This window comes from Chinchilla lanigera, unplaced genomic scaffold (genome assembly GCF_000276665.1).
Source record: "Chinchilla lanigera isolate Chin_1 unplaced genomic scaffold, ChiLan1.0 scaffold00036, whole genome shotgun sequence".
NCBI lineage: Eukaryota > Metazoa > Chordata > Mammalia > Rodentia > Chinchillidae > Chinchilla > Chinchilla lanigera.
Genome location: NW_004955437.1, coordinates 10,262,728 through 10,284,617, shown reverse-complemented (window position 1 = coordinate 10,284,617; position 21,890 = coordinate 10,262,728). Strand labels below are relative to the sequence as shown.

Below are 21,890 nucleotides of genomic sequence, written 5' to 3'. Positions count from 1 at the left end.
GCTGGGAGAGTCTACACGCCCCACCCCCAGCCAGAGAAGTCCCTAGGGCTTCTGAGTGAGGACCTTCTCTCTGCCGTGGGTGCAGGGAGGGCAGAGACTCAGTTTGTAATGGCGGTGGGGTCCTGGTTCCCCCACTTTGCCCTCAGGAAGTAAATGGGAAATACCTGGCTCTCTCTGCGCATTTCAGCTGGGAACCGTGGCGGTGTGGGCCAAACACAGACTCGAACCGCGGGTCCAGCAGCCTCCAAAGCACTCGCTCTCTCGGCGCAAGGCACACAGGGCTGAGAGAGTCTGCACACCCCGCCCCCAGCCAGAGAAGTCCCTGGGTCTTCTGAGTGAGGACCTCCTCTCTGCTGCAGGTACAGGGAGGGCAGAGACTCAGTCTGTAATGGCAGTGGGGTCCTGGTTCACCTACTCTGCCCTCAGGGAGTAGATGGGAAATACCTGGCTCTCTCCACGCGTTTCAGCTGGGAACCGTGGTGGTGTGGGCCAAGCACAGACTCGAACCCACAGGTCCAGCAGCTCCTGGAGCACTCTGTTTTCCTAATTTCTTTCTCAGTAGGTTCACTGTTGGTGTATGGGAAAGCTATTTGCTCTGTGGGCTGATTTTGTATCCTGATACCTTACTGAATTTGTTTTAGTTCTAGGAATCTGTTCATGGAATTCTTTGGGTTGTCTATGTAAAGGATCATGTCATCTTCATATAAGGATAGTCTGACTTCTTCCTTTCCTCTATGTATACCTTTTCTTTATTTCTCTTGCATGACTGTTCTGGCTAAAGTTTCAGGAGTGGTAACAGTGGCCATCCTTGTGTTCCTGATTTTAGAGAAAAAGCTTTCAGATTTTCCCCATTTAATATGATGTTGACATTATGTTTATATTTTCATAGTGGATTTTATCAGCCTGAGATATATATTATGTCCTTCCCAACCTGAGCTTAAACTTCTTATATGAATTTTGTCGTTCATTCTGTTGATGTTATATCATCATGCTTATTGATTTGTGTAGGCTGAACCATCCTAGAAGGAATCCCATTTGATCACAGTGTATGGTCCTTTTGATGTGTGTTAAATTCAGTTTGCTAGTTCTTTACTGAGAATTTCTGCATCTTTGTCTTCTAATATGTAGGTCTAATTTCATTGTTATCTTTGTCTGGTTTTGGTATTAGGATAATCCTGTCTTAGCCTCAGAAAATCAGGAGTTTGGCAGAAGTCCATAGTCATGGGTTTTTAGAATGGTAGTTACTATTCTTGTTTCCAGTGTAGTACTCTCCTTAAGTATATCTTGTAGGGCTTATCTCTTAGTAATGAATTCCCCTAGTTTGTTTTCAAAGCTGTATTTCCCCATTTTTGAAGAATAGTTTTACTGCATAGGGATTGGCATGGTTGTTTTGGGGTTTTGTTTTCTCTGGAATATGTCACCCCATTCTCTTCTGGCTTGTAAGACATCTGCTATAATTCTAATAGGCATCCCCTTGCATGTGACTTGATATTTTTCTCTTGCTTTGAGGGGGGAGGGCTCTTATACACTTTCAATATTTTGACTGTAATATGCCTTGATGAAGATCCATTGAATCTAGTTAGGGTCCTTAAAGTTTTTTATACTGAATTTCCATGTCTCTTGAAAATACAGGAAGTTTTGGCTACTGTCACATTAAACTAGTTTTAATGATCTTTCCTCTTCGCCTTGTTTGCTTAATGGTACCCCCCATAAGTCTTGTAGTCCTTCATTTTTAAAAATTATTTTAATTCAGAAGATTCTCAAATTAAGAAATTACTCTGTTTATTCTCATTCCTTATTGTATTATTTCAAGCTTTTTATTGTATTATATTTTTTTATTTCACTGAAGTTTTTATTTCCAAGATTGTTGATTGTTTATGATTTCTGTCTCGTCAGTGAATGTTCCTATCATATCCTAAATTGTTTTTCTCATGTCTTTATATTGTTACCTGTACTTTTTGCATCTCACTGAGTTTCCTTATGATCATTTTGATTTTCTGTTCTGGCATTTCATAGAATGTCCTGGCCCAATTAGCAGGGAGGTAGATGTAGGCAGAAGTGTCACAGAGCCAAAACACACCTGGGGTACTCAGGCAAAACTGACTGTGTATCTGGACAAGGTTAAAGTCTTTGCCTTATCCTTTCAGACCCCAACTGTTACAACCAGTGTGGTCCCAGTCAAGGGCATGTGCCTGTTCCTAGTGCTTAACCTGGGTGGCATCCTGAGTTTTATTTTCCCAATAAAGGAAGAAACTTTTTGTATCTAGTAGGAGCCATTCCTGAAATTGGTTAAGACTGTGTAGCAAGAGGCACTCTTCTTAGGACAGGGTCCCAGTCACAAAGGGTGGCCATTGGTCAGTGGTAATTCAGGGGTTCTATGATCCATAAAAAAATCTGGAGCCCTGTTGGAGGAGGGGCTGGGTATCTGTTGTTGCACTGCCTGTAACAGTAGACAGTGTCCCATAAAATTTAACATCAAAGCTATGATGCACCTTTCACTTACAGACCACTCCCTCACAGCTGCCTCTTCAAGGCCTGTGGCAAAGAGAATAGTCACCGAGTCCAAGGACGAAGAGGTACCAAGGGTGACAGTGCATTGATATCAGTACAGTGTCTTATATAGGGCAGCTGGGGTCTCCTGTGAACAGAGTCCTCAGGCTTCCACTATACATAAGACTAGTCAGCCTCTGGTGTGACTAGAGCAGGACTACTGTCCTTCAGGTCATGCTGTGTCCTGGTAATTCCCTTTGGAGTCAGGTCTTACGGGGGAAGATTGTTGGTCAATATGAGCAGTCCAGATGGCTGAAGAGCCCTCAAGATAAACTTCTTTCAGCTTTGAATGGTGTATCTAGTACCACAGTGTGAGGCCCTATCCATACAAGCTAAAGGGGTTCTTTTTTCTGGTCTTTGACTCAGACTGAACCTCCCTGCAGAAATGGGTGTGCCAAACTATCTCAGGAGATTGTAATCTCTCTAGGACAGTCTTGTCAGTATGAAAAAATACCCTTCCTAGTGCCTGTCACAGCAGCCAGGCTGGTGTCCCCTAGCTGTCTGACATCTCTGAAGGTTCTGATGGGGGGGTGGGGTCTCCCAAACATTATTCATAAGGAGAGTAGCCTGAGGGTTCTGGTGTGCAACAGACATGTAGCAGGGCTAGGGACAGCTTATCAATCCAGGACAGGTGAGTCTCCTGACAGAAAGTGGTCTTCAGGGTATGATTCAAGCTCTCTACTTTCCCTGAACTTTGTGGTCTGTAAACCATATGAAGATTCCATCATGAGAAGTTCCGTGAGAGTCTGAGTAATCCCTGCAACAAAGGCTGGTCTATTGTCACTTCCAATGCTGAGGGTCAGTCCATATTGAGGGATGACCTCCCACAGCAGAACCTTGTGCTTTTTCCATTCACATAGGTATGGCTTCTATCCCACCTGAGAAGAAGGTGCAGACAAGGACCAGCAGGTACTTACCTGTGGCATGATCTACTTTGCGTGAAATCTACCTATAAGCCCTCAAAGGGTAAGGTTCTAGTGTGTTAAATTCCTAGAGCAGGCCAAGGGTGTTGGAGGGGATTGTTTTGGGCACAGGTCTGACATCAATTAGCCACTGTGGTGCAGAGAGATGACAGCCAGGGGACATTGTAGTATCGACCTAGAAGCGTCTCTAGTGCGGTTTTTTCCCAAGTGGGTGAGGCCATGGTATTGAATGAATGAGTAGGCCATTCCTTGAGAAATAAAAGGCCTCTGATCTGGTAGGCACCACCACATTCCTGGGGCTTTGTGAGCTCCTCCATTTTGAGCCATTGATTTTCTTCTGGAGTGTACTGTGGTGGTTCCTTAGGCCAGTCATAGGTCAACAGCAGTTTGGGGTCTCCTGATGGTTTAGGTGACCCATTCTGGGTTCAGCCTCTTTAGCCACCCAATCTACCAGTTGATTTCCCCTCATTATGTCATCCTGTCCTTTGTGGTGTGCCCAACAGAGTATGATAGCCATTCTTTTCAGTTTTCAGATAGCCTCCAGAAGTTGGAAATTTCTTCGTTTTTTATCCCCACACCCACCCTTCCTCTTTGTATATAGCCCATGTACATGGACAGTTAACTGCAAAGGCATACCTGGAGTATAGATGTTTACAGTTCTTCCTTAGTCGCATCAGAGAGCTCAAATGAGGCCCCATAATTCAGCTTTCTGTGCCGACCATCCCTATGGAGTGGGCCAGCCTCTATAACTTGGTCTGTTGTAGTGACAGCATAACCAGCCAGGCGTTCCCCATTCTCGACAGAGCTGCTGCCATCTGTGAATAGAATGAGTAATATCTGGCTTAGGTTCTATAATATTTGTGAGATTGAGTCCCCTTGAGAACAGCTCATCTGACTTCTTCAGAGTCATGATCTGGAGGTCCCTCTTCAGTTGGCAGAAAGGTGGCCAGGTTTAAAGTCTGAATAGTCTCCAGGGCAACTTGAGGATTTTCACAGAGCAGGCCCTGGTACTGGGTTATCCTGGCATTGGAGAGCTATTTGTATCCCTGGTTGTTTTTCAAGGTCATGACCAAGCATGGGACCTTCAATCATATAGCTTATCCCAGTGTCAGTTTGTCAGCTTCTTTGATGAGGACAGCTGTGGTTGCCAAGGCACAGAGATGTGAGGACCATCCTGCTGCTACAATGCCTAGTTATTTGGATAGGTAGGCCACTGGCCTCTGCCAGGGCCTGACCGTTTGGGTTAGGACTCTGGAGTGCCACAGGCTCTTTCTTAAAGACAAAGAGATTGAACTCTTGGCTCAAATCTGGCAGTCCTAATGCAGCAGCACAAGCAAGTAGCCTTTTGACCCCTTTGAAGGCCTCTTCCTCTTGGCCCCCTACTTACTCTAGCCCTGTAAATGTCGCGTAGAGGAACTTGACCCTCCAGAAAATCCTGGTATCCAAATGGACGAATCCAAATGCAACAGAATCTGGCTGCTGCCAGGAACTCTCAGAGCTTTTTCTTGTTGGTTGGTCTTGAGCTAGAGTAAATACCCATTTTCTTTCTAGCCCCAGGAACCAGTGGCTTTTTGTTATGATGAACCCTAGATAATGGACAGAGGGGCCACATATTTGTGCCCTTTTCCAGGCATCTTTGTATGCTGTGTCCTGGAGTAACTGAAGAAGGATCTGTGTCCCTTCCCAACGATTTTGTTCACTCTCACTTGGCAGCAAGAGGTCATCAACATACTGGAGCAAAAACACACTTCCATCAGGTCAGCAGCTAAAGCTTCCCTGAACAGGGTTGGGGAGTTCTTAAAGTCCTGGATGAAACTAGTTCAAGTCGATTGAGATTTTTGTTCCATATTGGGGTCTTCACATTCAAAAGTGAATAAGAGCTAACTTTGAGGGACCAGGCAAAAAAAGGCATCTTTGAGATCCAAGCAGATGAACCAGGTTGCCCCAGGAAAAAGAAGGCTCAACAATGTGTAGGGACTTGGGATGACCAGATATAGGGTGACAGTGGCATTATACCCTGCTCAGAAATCCTGTACTGGCCAGTAACTATTTCCATTGGGCTTCTTGACTGGCAGCAGGGGTTATTACAGGGTGATTGACACTATCAGGATCCTTGCCCCCTTCAGTCTGTCCATGTGTTCCAGGATTCTGATCTGTGCTTCCCTAGGTATGACATATAGTCTCAGCCTGGTAGGGCTGTTACTGTTTTGAACTCCACCGGTGTTGAGGCCCAATTTTTAGCCAGTCTGGATGAGGCCTTTTTGGCCCATACCTGTGGGTATCCCTCCAACAGCAGTGGAAGATTCAGTTCTTTTCTATCACTTGTATGTAACTTCCATTCTTCTCTGGGGACTGTAACTGACAAAATTAGGTTTTTCTAGGTACTGAGGGTCAGGCTACTAGGTCCCTCAGGTATGAAGGTTATCTGGACTCCAAGTTTAGTCAGCAAGTCCATTCCCAGGAGGGGAATAGGGCACCTGGAGAGTTGGTAGTTGTGTGAAGCACAGTCAGCAAGTGAGGGGCTCATCTCAGCAGCCCAGAAGTTTAGCCTCATGTGCCTCTGAATCTTGGGATGTCACTTGAGGCAGGGAGTCCAAGGGGGGGACTATCCACAAAAGGGTCAGCAGTGGTGGCACAGATGGTGGTAGGGAGAAGTAGGGTGGAGGAAGTACCTGGTCATCAGGGGTACCCTTATATATTGGTTTTTCTCAGAGTCTTTGTTGGACTCCCCAAAGACCTGACTCTCTCCCGCCATGGTTGTGATTCCATGAAGGGGCAATCTGCACAGTCTCAAGCCAAGAGTGTATATATGGGAATTGGTCTTGGTGGCCCAGAACACTAGTCACCACTTGCCAAACTGCTCAAATTGGGGAAGAATCTAGACTTCCCTGCAGTGGCCAGCTGATGTCAAGGCAGGGCCAGTCTACTTCACAGAGGATCCAGAGTTTTGACAGTTTCATTTTTATGCCATAATCACCATTAAAACCCTTTTTGAAATTCTTGGCTATCTAATCTAAGACAATTGACTTGCTCTTTGTGGCTCCCATAGTCTAAGCTTCCCCACTTTGTGTATAGAGTCTCAACAGACAAGGATTTAAGTCTTTTCTTTCCTTTTTTTTTTTGATAAAGTTGGATAAGGGTTTGTCAGTTTTATTTAATCTTTCAAAGAACCAACTCTTCAATTCATTGATTCTTTGTATTGTTTTCTTAGTCTCCAATGTGTTAATTTCTGCTCTGAGCTTTACAATTTCCTCCCTTGTACAAGCTTTTGGCTTGGCCAGTTCTTCTTCTTCTAGAAATTTGAGGGTCTTCGTTAAGTTCTTCATTTGTGCTTGCTCTGCTTTCCTGACACTGCTATTAATGGCTATAAATTTCTCTCATAGGACTGCTTTCATTGTGTCCCATAAGTTCCGGTATGTTGTATTGTCGTTATCATTTAATTGTAGAAACTAATTTCTTAATTTTATCTGTGACCCACTGGTTGTTCAGGAGGGTGTTATTTAATTTCCGTGTGTTTATGAAGTTCTTGTGGTTTCTTTTGACATTTCCAATTTTATTGCACTATGGTCTGATAATATGCATGGGATAATTTCACTTCCTTTGCATTTACTTAAGCATGTTCTATGAGCTTGTATGTGGTGTATTCTGAAGAACATCCTGCATGCAGCTGAGAAGAATGTGTATTCTGATGTGGGGTGGAACACTCTGTAGACATCTACTAAGTTCATATGTTCTAAAGTTTGGTTCAGTTCTAGTACTTCATTGTTGATTTTTTTGTCTAGTTGATCTGTCTTTTTGTGACAGTGGGATATTGAGATCTCCAATACAATTGTATTAGTGCTTATTTGATTTTTCATACCCATTAATATGTTGTATATAGTTGGGTACATATATATTTATGGCTGTTATATCTCCTTTTGGATTATTCCCTTTTCAAGAATGTAGTGACCTTTGTCTCTTAATCTGTCTTTGCTTGAAATTCACTTTGTCTACAAATAGAATAGCTACCCCTGCTTTTTTCTGGATTCCTATGACATGGAGTATTGTTTTCCATCCTTTGACTTTCAGTCTATGAAGTTCTTTTTTAATTAAATGTGTTTCTTCTATGCAGCATATTTTTGGATCTTGCTTTTTTGTGAAAGGGAAAGAAAATGCTTGAAAGAACAACTGGAGTAAGGGAAAGGAGGATGAAAAGGAAGAAAGGAAGGAAAGGAAAATACTAATTTCTACTGGTTTATTAAAAGGAACAGTTAATTCTTAATTTTTTGACCAGTTTTGCATGCTTATATCTGGTAATTTTGCTTCTTGATCCATTCTGCCAGTCTGTTTAATTGGTGAATTGAGACCATTAACATTGATGGTTATAACTGATATATACTGACTTATCCTTGTCATGTGATTTTCCTGTTGACTCCCCCCATCCTGCTTTTTCCCTCCCTGTTTGTCTTGCCTGGTGGATTCCTTCTGTTAGGGTTCATGGAGTTGTAGTCCTTGTTATCTCTTTTTAACATGTCCTTTGAAACATTCTGGAATGCTAGTTTGGTGGTCATAAATTTCCTCAGATGTTCCTTGTCATAGAAGTATCCTATTTAACCATCAGTTTTGAAAGATAGTTTTGCAAGATACATCAATCTGGGTTGAAGGTTTTTTTTTTTCCCCCTTTAGAATTTGAAATACTTCCCTCCAAGCTGTTCTTGACTTGAGGGTTTGTGCTGAGGAGTCAGCTGTGATTCTGATGGGCTTTCCCTTAGAGGTGATTTGTTTTTTTTCTCTAACAGCTTTTAAGATTCTATTCTTGTGTTGAATTTGTGGAATCTTGACTATGATAGGCCTGGCTGTAGTTTTTTTTTTTTTAATTGTGGCTAATTGGTGTTTTATATGCCTCACTTATCTGTATGTCAAATTCTTTTTCCTTACCAGGGAAGTTTTCTGCCGTGTCATCTGTGAACAGTGTTGTATCATTTGTGCTATCTCGTGCTTTTTCATTGACTCCAATCAATCTTATGTTATTCCTCTTTGCCTCATCTGGCATCTGCTGGATTGATTTCTCATAATCCTTTGCTATTTTTAAGAAATCTTTCTTTTCATAATTACTAACCACAAGCCTGTCTTCTATATCTGAGATCCTGTCCTCACACTGGCTTAATCTGCAGACTCTTTCAATGGAATTTTTGTTCTCCTAGTTATCTCCTTGAATCCCCCTTATGGATTCCATTTCTTTCCTATGCTGAGCACTTATTGCTTCCATAATTTTCTTAAGCTCCTCTGTGTTTTTATCTGTTATCTGCAGTATAGTCACTAAGCACAGTTTTCATTGTGAACATCATCTCTACAGTTATCTGAGAAATTATTTCTGATTTGATTTTTTTCTAGAGCCTCATTCAATTGCTTTGTTGTTACCACTTCAGAGCGGTCAGGTGGTTGGCTTTTGGACTGTCCCATCTCATTGCCCCCGGGTTTGCCTTTGGTGAACTGGATGTCTGGGGTTGCATCTTGTTTAAATGTCTTCTCATTTTCTTTTCTTGTTTAATTCGTAGGGTGATACCTGCAAATTGCCTGTGGTTGGTTGCTTTATTGCTAGTATTTAGGACCCTCAGGAAATGACTACTTCTCTGAGGTTATCTTCCAGATGTAACTAGTTTTTGGGTTTTGAGTCTGTTGCAAGATCCTACTTCTTCAATTTGTTGGGGATGAGAAGTTGCTGCCTGTTTGTCCCAGCTCCTGGTTCTTTGGCACTGTACTACAGTATTTTGTGTGACCCTTAGTCAATCTCAGTCTTGGAATACCAGGAAGAGCAGCTGTTTAGAACAGTTATGTCACTTTTGGATAAAGTGGTACTATCAGCAATAACAGTAGCAACAGTGTACCCATATAAACCCAGGCCTGGTCAAATCACCATTATGCTGTATGACACTCACATGGAAACATAGGGTAGAGCCCACTTAGACTCTGTAGCTTGCATCATGCAGCACAGATATATGCACATTCACTTACACAATCACTCAGAAGTCATAACATTCATCCCCACTTATTGAAGTCCCTGACTGGAGTCTCTAGTATGAGACCTTGAGAGGGGATCAGTCTCCTCTCCTATTTGTGGGGATGGGCACCTGGGGGCCTTACCTTGTCTAGAAGTCCCAACAGGGAACCAGTCCATTTCTCCACCAAGTCTAGTCAGAGAGTCTGAGCACCTGCCAGGCCTGTCCTCCCTGGAAGGTCTCACCAATTGTGCAAGAGGTACATTACCTTGTTCTCTGAGGAGGGGACCAGGCAGGTGCTCCCCACAACTCTGAGAAGGTGGCTCAAGGGGCCAGCTCAGTTGGTTTCCCAGTCAGGGAAAAAATATTACAGCAATTTTAGGTTTACTGGAGGCAAAGAAACCAAGCAGCACTCGGAGAAGTGGAGGGAACCAAGCTTTATTATGCAAGCAGGCTCAGAGGAGCTGCTTACTCCTGTCTGAGCCCCCAAGCTAGTGTAGGAAGTTACTTTTATACCACTTATCAGGCAGGGGTTTTTTGGGTGAGTCCAACTTTACAAATATGGGAACAAACTGGAAACAAAAACAGGCCAGGTACAGCTTGTTCCTCTGGTACAAACCTGTTTATACAGAAGCAGAAGAAAAACTGCAGACTATTGACATATTTGGGTTTTGAAACAGTTTGAACACAAAAGTTCTTCTACACCCCAACTGGATTTAAGCCTTGTGAGAACCATGTCGTCTCATGTGGTTAAGACTGCTGGTACTGTGCTGCCTGCTTTTTCCCCGTAGGGGATATATATCCCCTGCCAGGGCTGAAGCCACAATTTGCTTTGTCCTTTTCTCTAGCTTTCCTTTCTTACTTGCCCTGCTGCATAGGGTGTCCGATAGTTGCTGCTCACTTCCAGAATTCTTCCCTTGTAACTCTTCTCCAAATCATTTTTCCTTTGTTACCCTGGTTCTTCTCTATGGCAGAGTTGTGCATGCTACCTTTATTCAGCTGTCTGTCACTGAATACTCTTTATTAAATAAAAATAGCCACTGACAATAAATTTGTTGAGTTGAAAGTGCAAAAACTCCAGAACAGCTCAGAATTACGGGGGCAGAACAGGAGGTTAATGAGATTTTATAACTTTCTCCATTTTCCTGAAGATGGATTATAGCAAAATTCATTGAGGATTCTCAAAACTCTGAATGGACTGTAATGAGTTGAAATAATGCAAAGTATGCCTCTGAAAGGGGAATTTTATCCTAAATACTGGATTTTAGTTCTGCTCTATTTTAGAGCAAAATAAGATTCAGGGTAAGTAATAAACCCTGTGTTGCCCAGGTCTAATTCCGAAATGTCAAATCTCTCTCACAAGCAATAGCATGCAGTTTCTATGTTATTAACTGTGATATATTGTATTTTTACAATTAGTATCAATTTTGAGAAAGTTTATCCCACATACATGGCCATATGTATGCCAACATGCACATGTATGTATATCAAATTATGAGTCAGCTTAATTTTCCTTACTGTCCATAATGTGCAGAATTCCTTTGAAATCATATTTTAGAGAGGAAAGGGCTCTGTCTGTTGAGACTATAAATTAGGACTGGAAAATCTATGAGTCAGTAATTTATAGACTATTAGATACTTAGAAGTGATTCTGGAGCATGCTGAACACAGAACACATGTTTATAAAAGACAACAGATTCAACACAATGTCTCTTTGGCTTAACCAATCAATTAACAAAATTGGATGTCTTATTTTGCCTATCTCCCACATCCCAAAAATAAAATCACTAACCACTTGTCAACCACACTGACTTTTAATAGAATGGTTGCTATAACTTTCCCACCAGAACTATTCATATTAAGCACCCTATTAGATTGTAGCCAGGAGTCTACAAATGAGAAAGAGAGCTCAGTTTGCTTTTTGCCTCCTTTCCTTGTTTGACTTGATGTGATAATTCACTGCAGATTTCTTTTTCTTTGACAGAGTGCCTACCGCAGGAATGGGATGACTTTTCTAGCCTGCTAATGCAACTGTGTCTGCAACAACAGGAAAGGCAGTGTTACACTGAGGTGATTTCTTTTCCCCCTCCTGTACAAGATAAAAGTTCACCTTCTTCACATCCTAGGGAGTGGACTGGTTTGATGTGACTCCTGCTCTTTTCCAGCCCCCTCAGCATTTAGTCTTATTTACTAGATGGACTATTTAGCTAATTAATGGCAGGATGTTTGGGACAGTGCGTAGGTGGACAAGAATGCGGATCTTAACTTGGCATGGATTTGTTTCCCTCAGCTCACATATCTTAAGTACCCCCCCCTCGGTGTTTAGTCTCGAATTTTATTTGATATATTTTATAATTCAGGTTGGGGTCAAAGAAGACAAAATTAAAAAGGACAATCTTCTCTGACTACACTATACCACCACCTTTACATCCCAACATGTGTTGAATAGTTGTCCCTAAAATAAATGTAGACATAATTCATTTTATAAACTTTTACTAATCAAAGATCTAACTTAACTTCATGGGCCACCAGTCCCCGCCCTTCTTCCCATCACCCCACTTGCCTTTTTCCCAACTTCCTGCCAATCATGTTTTTCTCCTCGTATAAGACTCCTTTGTGTTTCTCCTCATATAAGACTCCTTCCTGCATGCTCTACCCATACCTACCTTCCCACTCACTCCATGCCTTTTAGCAGCAGTGAGAATAATGAAAAGGGGGAAGAGGGACTTGCCCTTTCCCTTCACCAGCCAGTGAAGGGAAGCACTTGATGAGAGCAGCTGCTCTCTCTCCAACATCTATATTCTCCATAGCAAATGAGGAATTGTAACTCCTGAGAACAAACCAAAATATAGCAGGTATAGTTGTACAATTCCTAATTAAACATGAATTGGAAAGAAGGAAGTTAATTAATTCTCGAAGTTTTATATAATTTATATAATTGCTCAATACTATTTTTCTTTCTTTTCCACACTTAAGTTCTTTCTCTTCCCTTTCCACAATCATGGTTTTTGTACTCAAAGAAAGCCTTTATAAGGAATTCATAAAAGCAGAAATGAGAAGCATGAAGGTTTCTTTGTGACCAAATCATTGAGCATCAATAGGATTGTGCTACGTTATTCACTTGCATCTGTTAAACTGTTTTGTTGAACCTTGTGGGGAAAAAAATCTACATGTCAGAAACAAAAACACATATATAATATCAAAAATATCCAAAGAATTTTGATGTTCTATCTGCGCTTGCTGAAGTGGATGATTAAACTTTTTATCATCATTCTTATTTTCCTTGGCACCCCTAATCATGAAAATTGTAAGCCTGCAGTAAACGTCCCAACTTTTAAAACAACAGCATACACTGTATTTGGTTTTGATCTGCCATGCTTATAGAACATATAAAATTTTCAGGGGTAATTTTTCCACATTGAAATTCTTTCTCTCCCACATTATATTTTTTAAAGTATCCACAAGGCAAAAAATATAGGGTTTAGTTTTTTCCCTTCATTTTATTCTACCTGATCTCCTTATAGTCCCAGAGAAGGAAGACTCAATGTACATTTCTCAGAAATATGACAGGTCTGTGTTTTTGCTGGTCTGGTGTATGTTTGTCTATCCTGAACAGTCTGACAGGTAATTATTTATAAAACCTGCTTTTGCCCAGTAAGTTCATATAGTAACCTTTCACTTTTCATCATAAGCCAGAAAGCTGAATTTAGAATTTAAAAAGGTCATTTATGTCTGTCCTGAACCAGCCTAGCTGTCCCCATAATTGCTCGATACTATTTTTCTTTCTTTTCCACACTTAAGTTCTTTCTCTTCCCTTTCCACAAGACTAAATCTGAAGTGAACTAAAATTTCACTAAGCAATGAGTGTAAAAATAAAATTTACAGAAAGAAAGTTTCAGAAAATGTGACTTCAATAAATTCTCAAGACTAAAATATCATGTAGAATCATAGTTAAAATAGAAGATGATCTTAGCATTGGAAACAGTCACTCATTTCATAGATGAAAAAATACAGGGCCTAAAGAGGAAAGTCAACTCTCCTCAAATCCCCCAAATTCTCAAGAATCCATGGCTTCTCAATTTCAGTCTCTTACACTCCACCATACTAGATTTGTATAAGAATATTACCAAGGCATGCTGGAGTTTTATAGCATTTTTATCACACTAATTAATAAAAAATGACTAATTATGCAGACATGGTAAAGCAAAAATGATACATAGTGAAGTCATCTTCTGAGAGACTGTATTAATTAAATGAACTGTGTTCTTCTGCACATCAGGCTTGACTCTAAATCAGGTATGAATACACAAAACTGATTTCTGTGTTTTATCCCTCACGATTTAGAGATCAAATGTGAAAATGAGCCAACAAATAACTTCTCCTTGGAGAAACATACATTGCTACTTAGACTAGGGGTGAAGGAAATAAAAATATTTCTGCCTTCACCTAAATTTGGAAGTGTTAATTATGAAATGTGCCATTTAGAGGTTATGTCATTAATTTTGTTGCCTTCATATATTGTAACAGTTGAGATTAAAAAATGATGTTCCAATTTTAGTAGCAAGAGTTTTGTTTTTTTTAATCTGAAAACTATCCAAAATGAAATATTTTTAAAATGGTCTATAATACCTGTATCTGGGGAGAAATCTTCATTTATTATTTTTCTTTTTAATGAAATAACCTACATTTAATGCTTTTACCACACAGAAGACAAATAGATACAACTGATGATTCTTGGTCTGAAAGAAAACAAGTTTAGTTGTCTAGAAATGATGGTTTAATTTATGAAATTTTAAACTGTAATTTCCAAACCTGGTATTGCTTTCCAGTTCATATAATCCCTTGTGTTTAAAAAAAAAAAAAAGAAAAGAAAGAAAGAAAGACACACTATAGAGAATATATTCTCTCATCTGCCCTACTGAAATTTAGATAAAACCTTCCCAGGTTGCACTTAAATTCTACCACCAACCATGTGTACATCTCACAAAATACTTCCAGCTTCCTGTATGTACTAGCTGAACATTGCACAGTATATAAACAGTTCTGCGAAATAATCTAAGGGCAATAAGTCAAATATGTCATAACAATGCCCCCCGCCACTGATTGTATTTTCTATATCTTTAAAACTCAAGCTGAAATTTTTTTGTGCTGTTGTACAGTGGTGGCACTACGGAGGATCAGGGGACTCCAGCAGTTTTAGTGGAGTTACTTTATGTTTATTAAAGCAGAGGCTTTCCTCAGAGGGCATCAAGCCAAGCTTGAACAACAAAACCATGCCTGCAGGAACTGGATGTAAATGTGATGGTTAAATAAAGACCAGATGCCTTTGAAAACTGAAATATTAAAAAGCTGTATCTCTAAAGTAGGTTTCAAATATTCTGAGTAGTACAAGTGATGCTGTGGCACTTGAAAAGACTTACTTGTTTTCTGGAACCAAATACCAAATATTCAAGCTATCATAAATCATGGAAATTTTGGCAACTGAAAACATATTTTAAAACAATCAGTTCTGACAAAGGCACAAGAAACCCACATAACTAGATGTTAGAAACCACTGTAAATCTGTACAGAGCATTATATTCTTGGTCCCCTTTTCTGGTCATCACCACCACTGTTCTCATTTTTTTCCCAAAGGAAAGTAAAAACAGAAAAAAATGTAGGAAAAACCGAGAATGAAGATGACCAAAGCGTAGCTTTCCTTATACAGTACCAAGGTAACACTTGCTGCTACCAAAAAGAATGATGTATTAACTTTGACATAATAATTACAGCACAGCCACTGTGTGCCCCACACTTTGTGTGGTTCATCTCTCTGAATGCTCACAGCTCCTGTGTGAGATGCACACTGTTATCCTCCTGCTGCTTGCAGGCAAAAAGGAAACCGAGCAATGGCGGATTAACCATTCTCTGCAGAGCTGCCCACAGTGGAGCCGGCGCCTGCACCTAGCACTCTGATCCCAGTTGCACAGCATGGACTGCACTCAAGATTTCTAGTAACTTATTAAAGAGAATTGCTTCCTAATGCTGAATCTAGGAGCACTTCTCAGTACCAAAAAACTCGATTACAAGAACATTTTATTTTACCTTACTATTCCTTCTCTAATACTATTCGATGTGTCATACAAAACAGAATTATACAGAAACACTGCCAATTCCTCTTTAATGTCTTAAACATTAAGGTAAATGTGTATGAGCAAAGAGCATACTAAAAGCCACTACACAACTGTGAGGAAGGCTTCCTCAAAGTCCCATGTATACAAGCCTCTCTTTTCTGAAGACCAGATTCCTGTAGAAGACTAATGACACAGGCTACCATCTATGTTTTTATGTTACTTATCCACGTTTAAAGATCACCCCCATCCCATTTACATGTGTTTGCAGTGGCAGATACGAAAGTACATCTGGCAGTGCTTAAGTGTTTGCTCTTAATTAGGTTACAGTAGTTTCTCCTAGCCCTGGGGGTTGGGGGAGGTGGGGAGTGATGTATTAAGATCAATAGATGGAAAGAAAGTTGCCAAGCACAATTTAAATTACAAATGATAATCTCTCATTCTAGTCAGTAGTTCTTTAAATCAGCCCTTTGTTCTTTGGGACAAGTCTTTTTTTTTTTTTTTTTGCAATGCTGAGAACCGAACCTAGGGCCTTCACACTGAGCAATAGCCCCTGCCCTTCTTTATTTTTTGAAACAGGATCTTGCTAAGCTAAGTTGCTCACACTAACCTCAAACTTGCAATCCTCCTGACCCACTAGAAATACAGGTGTGTGCAACCACCCAGCTAGGACAAATCATTTCTGATTTATGTCCTTTAAAATGCCAAACCGCCTACAGCACCACAGCTTTCTTTCTGATGGTTTTGATTTCCTGCTACTTCTCACTTCAGAAAGGGTACACTGCTTGCCAGGGCACTGGCCACCTCCTGCCTCGCCTCGCTGACCTATGTGTGCCATTCATCAGGTAGTTCCAAGCAGCAGCTACTGCCAGAGGACTGGCTTGCCACACTCCATAGGTTCTACCTGGAAGGAGACAAGCGGGCCAGATGGCTTCAGTTTCCTGCTTAGCACAGCAGCATAAACAAGATCAGCACTGGTGTCAACTTTCCATTTTCCTAATCCTGCAGGAAGACACTAAGGTGGAGGGGCTAAATGCAAAAGACCCAAGTGTTGGGTACTGTGTCACGGAGTTGGGAGCTAACTATAAGCCAGTCAAGCAGTTTTATAGCTTGCATCCATACCCTAAAAAGAAGTCGAGGTTCAAAGTCCAGTAAATCAGCAGAACCAGGGAAGCAGACAAGAAACCACCACTGTCGATGCCTCGGAGGCCAATTTGCCAGTGATCCTTGAGATGAGAGACCAAAGTGGAGCCTGTGGCCTATGGTGACAAATGAGGACCCCAAGTGGGGCTCCACTACAGTGAGTAGGATGTCATGTATTACCACACCGCAGTCTGCACCTTCTCTTCCCTAGCTTCTCGAGATGGTCTTCCCTGCACTTTCCCATGCAGTTTTCCTGCCTGGTTCCTGCACAGGATGCCCTCTAAGCTCCACTGAGCCTCCTGCAGGGGCCCCAGTCACCTCTTCATTGCCTTTAGCCTGCTCCAGAGTTAAGAATTTCTTGAAGGCAGGTTCTGAATGAGCACCTCTTTGTAATCCCCACATGTACTTACTATTATATGTTCAGTAAACATTTGTTGTTTGGTTTATAGAAATTACCCATTTAAACCATGAGCTCACAAACCTTTTTAAGTTTTTTTAAAATCTTTCATCAATGTGCATTTCACTAACTTGCCACAAATCTGAAGAACTATAGAAGATAATGGCTTTTTCCTTAAAGGCAAATACAGAGTTTCAAAGAAACCCATTCAAAGGGCCCCATACATGAAGTTGCTGCAAGGCCTGTGTAAGAAGAACAGCAGGACACCTACCATGTTTACAGGGACTGAAGCCCTCACAGAGACAGCCATAATCACACTCACACCTAATGAAGTGAGGAGCCACTGTGCACCATCTGAATCCATACAAACTCGAATGAAGTGTAAACTGGTAAGACTATTTGTGCAGCTCATGCATCTTCAAAAATATACTACTTAATAAAAAGGAGCCTTTTAGGATGAGATTTCCCTAAGTATAGTGGAATAACATATCCAATGAACTTAAAGCAAAATATAAAAATCTAGTTAAACATGAAAATGAGATTTCTGTAAACTGAATGCAGCAACTTATCATTAAAGAACAGCTGCAATGAAAATGTGTTTTCTTTATATCTGTTCATTCAAAAACAATATTTTTAGCACCTATTAAAGTCAGATAATCAATATGAAATATCCACCCAAACAGTGGACCCAGGATGGAAGTCAACTCTGGAATTCTAGAAGTGGACTCATGAGGCCACTTCTGTGAACGAAAGAAAATATGTTTTGCCCATACAGGAACCACTCTATTTTAAATATATTTATGTGCCATTGTGACTTATATTCACTTAAATGTGATACTGAAATCCTAGGTTTTTGACATTACCTTTTTAGCATATAATAAAAGCCAAGTGAGTTTCTGTTCAGAGGTGATTCTTAAGCTTAAGAAAAGGCAGCACTGCTTTCTGTACTCTGCTGGTGGCTGCTTCTGTCTCCTCAGGGCTCCCTGTACCCTCTGAAGGCTCCAGGGTTTAACTTAGATTGAAAGGTATTTTTTTCCTTTGCTATAAAGTATCTCTGGTACTTTTTTCATATGTCCTAGTTTGGAGAAAATTTATGATATTTTTAACATTAGGAAGTTTTGCTTTTCCTAATATTTTATTACTTTGCATATCTGAAACACTTCAATCCCAGACAGTAAATATTATGTGATTATTATTTTCATATGGACAGGCTATTTCCTCCTGTTTTTCCTAAGCCCCTTTCTCAGCTTATGATAGTAAAAAGTTATTAACTCTAAATTGTGCCACTCAGCTTTCCCAGGATCACATATACTGAAAATTGAAAGAGGGGCAGGTTTGAGAGGAGGGGCAGTAAGTAGTTAAAAATAAATTGAGCTGTGTGGTTTTCCTTCCACTGGATCTTGATTTTTTTTTTTGTTCAGTTGAAATGAAGATTATATTCATTCCGTAAATCATTTTTATAAACTGTCATAGCCAGTTATCACATTAAATGGTATCTTTATTATGAAAGCTAAATGAGTCTCAGAAAGCAGACAGCTGCAGTTCAGCAAAACGTGACTGCTCAGTTTGAACGCACCCACCTGTGAAAGCATTTGACAATGGAGCTAAGTACGTTCACCAGAGGAAAGACAGCCTCTTTAACAAATGGTGCCGGGGAAACTGGCTACCCATTTGTCAAAGATGGAACCTAGACCTGTATCTCTCACAGGCACTAAACTCAAAGTGGATCAAAGATCTAAATATTAGAACAGAAACAATCTGCTGGAAGACAAAATAGGTAAAACTCTTGATTTGGTGGAGGCAGACTCTGAACAGAACCCCAGTTGTACAAGAAATAATAGCAAGAATCAACAAATGGGATCACATCAAATTCAGAAGCTTCTGGACAGCAAAGGAAACCAACAGAGTAGAGACAACCCACACAATGGGAAAAAAATATTTTGCCAGCTACTCAGGCAAGGGACTAATACTGGTCAGGTGTGGTGGCCCATACCTGCAATCCCAGCAATCAGGAGACTGATGTAAGAGGATCACCACAAGTTCAAGGCCAGCCTAGGCTACACAGAGTTCAAGGCCAGCGTGATAGTGAGAACCTGGGGGGGGGGGTAATACCCAGACTATATAACGAATTCAAGAAAAGTAGACCCTCCCCATTTTAACAGCCCAATCAGAAAACAGGCATCTGAAATGAAAAAATGTTCAACATTGCTGGCCATTTGAGAAATGCAAATTAAAACAACGCTGAGAATCCATCTCCAGAAAGTGGCTATCATCAATAACAAATACTGGTGAACATTCAGAGAAAAAGGGAAAAACACTTCATAGAAATCATTATGGGATTCCTCAAAAAGCTAAAATTGCATTTGACCCAGATAAGAGACAAAAACCTAATGCCTGTCTTAGTTACTCTTCCCATTATTGAGACAAAATACCCAACACCCAAAGCTAAAGGAGGAAAGGTTTATCTGGCTCACAGTTTATAGAGGTTTGAGTCCATAGTTGGCTGGCTCCAAGGCAAGGTGGCATGGCAGAGGGGCATCAGAGAGGAGCACCGCAGAGAAGAAACAGTCGATGGCAAAGCAAGGCAGGGAGATGGCAGCAAGCTACAATAGCAGCCCTTCTGTCCCTTGTACATCCTTAGGGCAGGTAGCACTCTTACCCACAGTGGGCCTTCCCACTTCCCATTTCCACACCCACAACTATACCATGCCAACTGATGGACTAATTTAGTAATCACACACTCTTAATCCCAGCATCACAAACTTAGATCCACCCACCTCTGAAAATCCTCATCTATGACCATGTAAGACTTTGAGGGGACATCTAAACACAAGCTATAACAATGCCACAGTGATGTATGCATACTCATGTTTATAACTGCACAATTCATAATAGCTAAATCCTGAAAGCAGCCTAAATGTCCACTAACAGATGAATGGATAAAGAAAATATGGTATTTATACACAGTGGAGTACTACTGTAATGGAAACAATAAACGAGTCATTTGTAGGAAATGGATGCACCTTAAGACCATATTGTTCAGTGTAGTCAGACACACAAGCTTAAATATCACATGGCTTCTTATATGAGAAACTCAATATATAAATACAATAGGAAATAGGGGGGGAGGTTGCTGTAATCCAGTGTAGACAATGTATCTAAAAGTGTACCTTGATTTAGCATAATTGTCTTATATGTTTTTGGCCTGTACGTATAATAATTCACTTTACAAGGAATTATAAATGAATCTGATGCTGGCCAAAGGGGGCGGGGCTGGAGAGGAAAGGAAAAGTAAAAGGAGTAAGATGTGTTATGTACATGTACCAGTTCACACAATGGATGTAATCATTATGTACTGCAAACATGTATTCTGTATGCATACTAAAAATTAAAAAGTGGGTTTTTCAATTCTTTGTGTCTGTTTCCTATCTGTGCTAAAAATGTCTTTGGAAAACCTCAAGTTTTAAATTTTGTCCAACTGATTTTTTTTCTTTTATGGTGCACACTTTTTGTGTCTAAGAAATCTTTAACCAAGCTCTTCTCTCTTCCCCTCTCTCACTCTACCCTCCCTCTCTTTGAGAGTCTCACAGTGTAGCCCAAGCTGGCCTCAAATAATCCTCGTGCCTGCACCTCTTGAGTGCTGAGATTATAAACCTGTACCACCACACCTGGCCCATGTTTCATTTTTTTTAAATTTTAACTTCAACTTTTATATCTTGGAGTCTTTTTGAGGTTTTTTCTATATATTGGTGTAAGGTAATCACTGAAGTTCTTCCTTTTTTACTTTAAATAATTTGCTTCAACACCATTCACTAAGACTGTACTTTATTGAATTACCTTGGTACACTTGTCTCAAATCATTATCTGTGAACATATGGATCTACTTTGTATTGTTTTTTTCCCACTGACCCATATGTTCTGCCTTATGCCAGTTGCTCTCTGTCTGCAGACTGACTTTATACAAAGTCATGAACAAGAGAGACGATTCCTTCCACTCTTCTGTCTTGCTAAAAATACTTTCTGGGACTTTGATTAGAACTGCTTTATGTCACCCAATCTGGAGAGAACTGACCCCTGAACTACACTAATTGTTCTAATTAATGAATTCAAATAGGTCTCCATCTCCATTTCTTTAGGTCTTTTCTAATGTTTCCATCACTATTTTATAGTTTTTAGAGCATAAACCTAGTGTATATTTTGTTAAGATTCATGCATGGTTAATGCTATAACTTTTTTAACTTTTAAATTTCCAATTCACTGTTAATATACAGAAGTAAAATTTATTTTTAAATATTAAACTTTCATACCAAACTGTAGAGAATTCACTTTTTAGCTATAATAGATTTTGGGATTTGGGGGTAGAATTCTTTGGGATTTTCTACATAAATGATTCTTATCTCCAAGTAGTTTTTTTCTTTCTTTCTAATGTATATATCCTTTTTAGTTCTTCTTGTCTTTTCAGTGACTAGACTCGCCAGTATACTCCTGAACTGGGGCAGTAAGAGTAGATATCTCTGCTTTTTTTCCTAATTTAATGCAGAAGGCATTGAGGCTTTCACCCTGAATCAGCTTGAAGATTTTCTTAGATGTTCTTCGTCATACTGAGAAAGATCCCATCCATTCCTTCTTTGCTGAATGTTTTTATAATGAACGGATGTTGAATTTTATCAAATGGTTTTTCTGTGTCTTTGGAGACCAAGTTTTTCTTTTAGTGGTAAATTATACTGGTTTTTCAATGCTGCAACAACCTTCCATTACTGGATAAAGGTCACCTGGTCACAATGTTTTA

The 21,890-nt window shown here is 40.3% G+C and overlaps 1 protein-coding gene across 26 annotated transcripts in view; it reads left to right on the top strand.

Annotated features, from left to right (window-relative positions):
* The window catches only part of Supt3h (suppressor of Ty 3 homolog (S. cerevisiae)), a 441,758-nt gene that overhangs the window by 364,942 nt on the left and 54,926 nt on the right, over positions 1-21,890 (top strand). For 21 of the 26 annotated variants that reach the window (XM_013516875.1, XM_013516883.1, XM_013516858.1 and 18 more), the window contains one exon: positions 11,436-11,521. The exons of 2 other annotated variants lie outside the window; for them this stretch is intronic. In XM_013516875.1, coding sequence (XP_013372329.1) covers positions 11,436-11,521 — 86 coding nt within the window. Of the gene's footprint in view, positions 1-11,435; positions 11,572-17,281; positions 18,309-21,890 lie in introns of those variants that run through there. 3 more of the 26 variants (XR_001235061.1, XM_013516881.1, XM_005389836.2) reach the window with 2 other exon arrangements.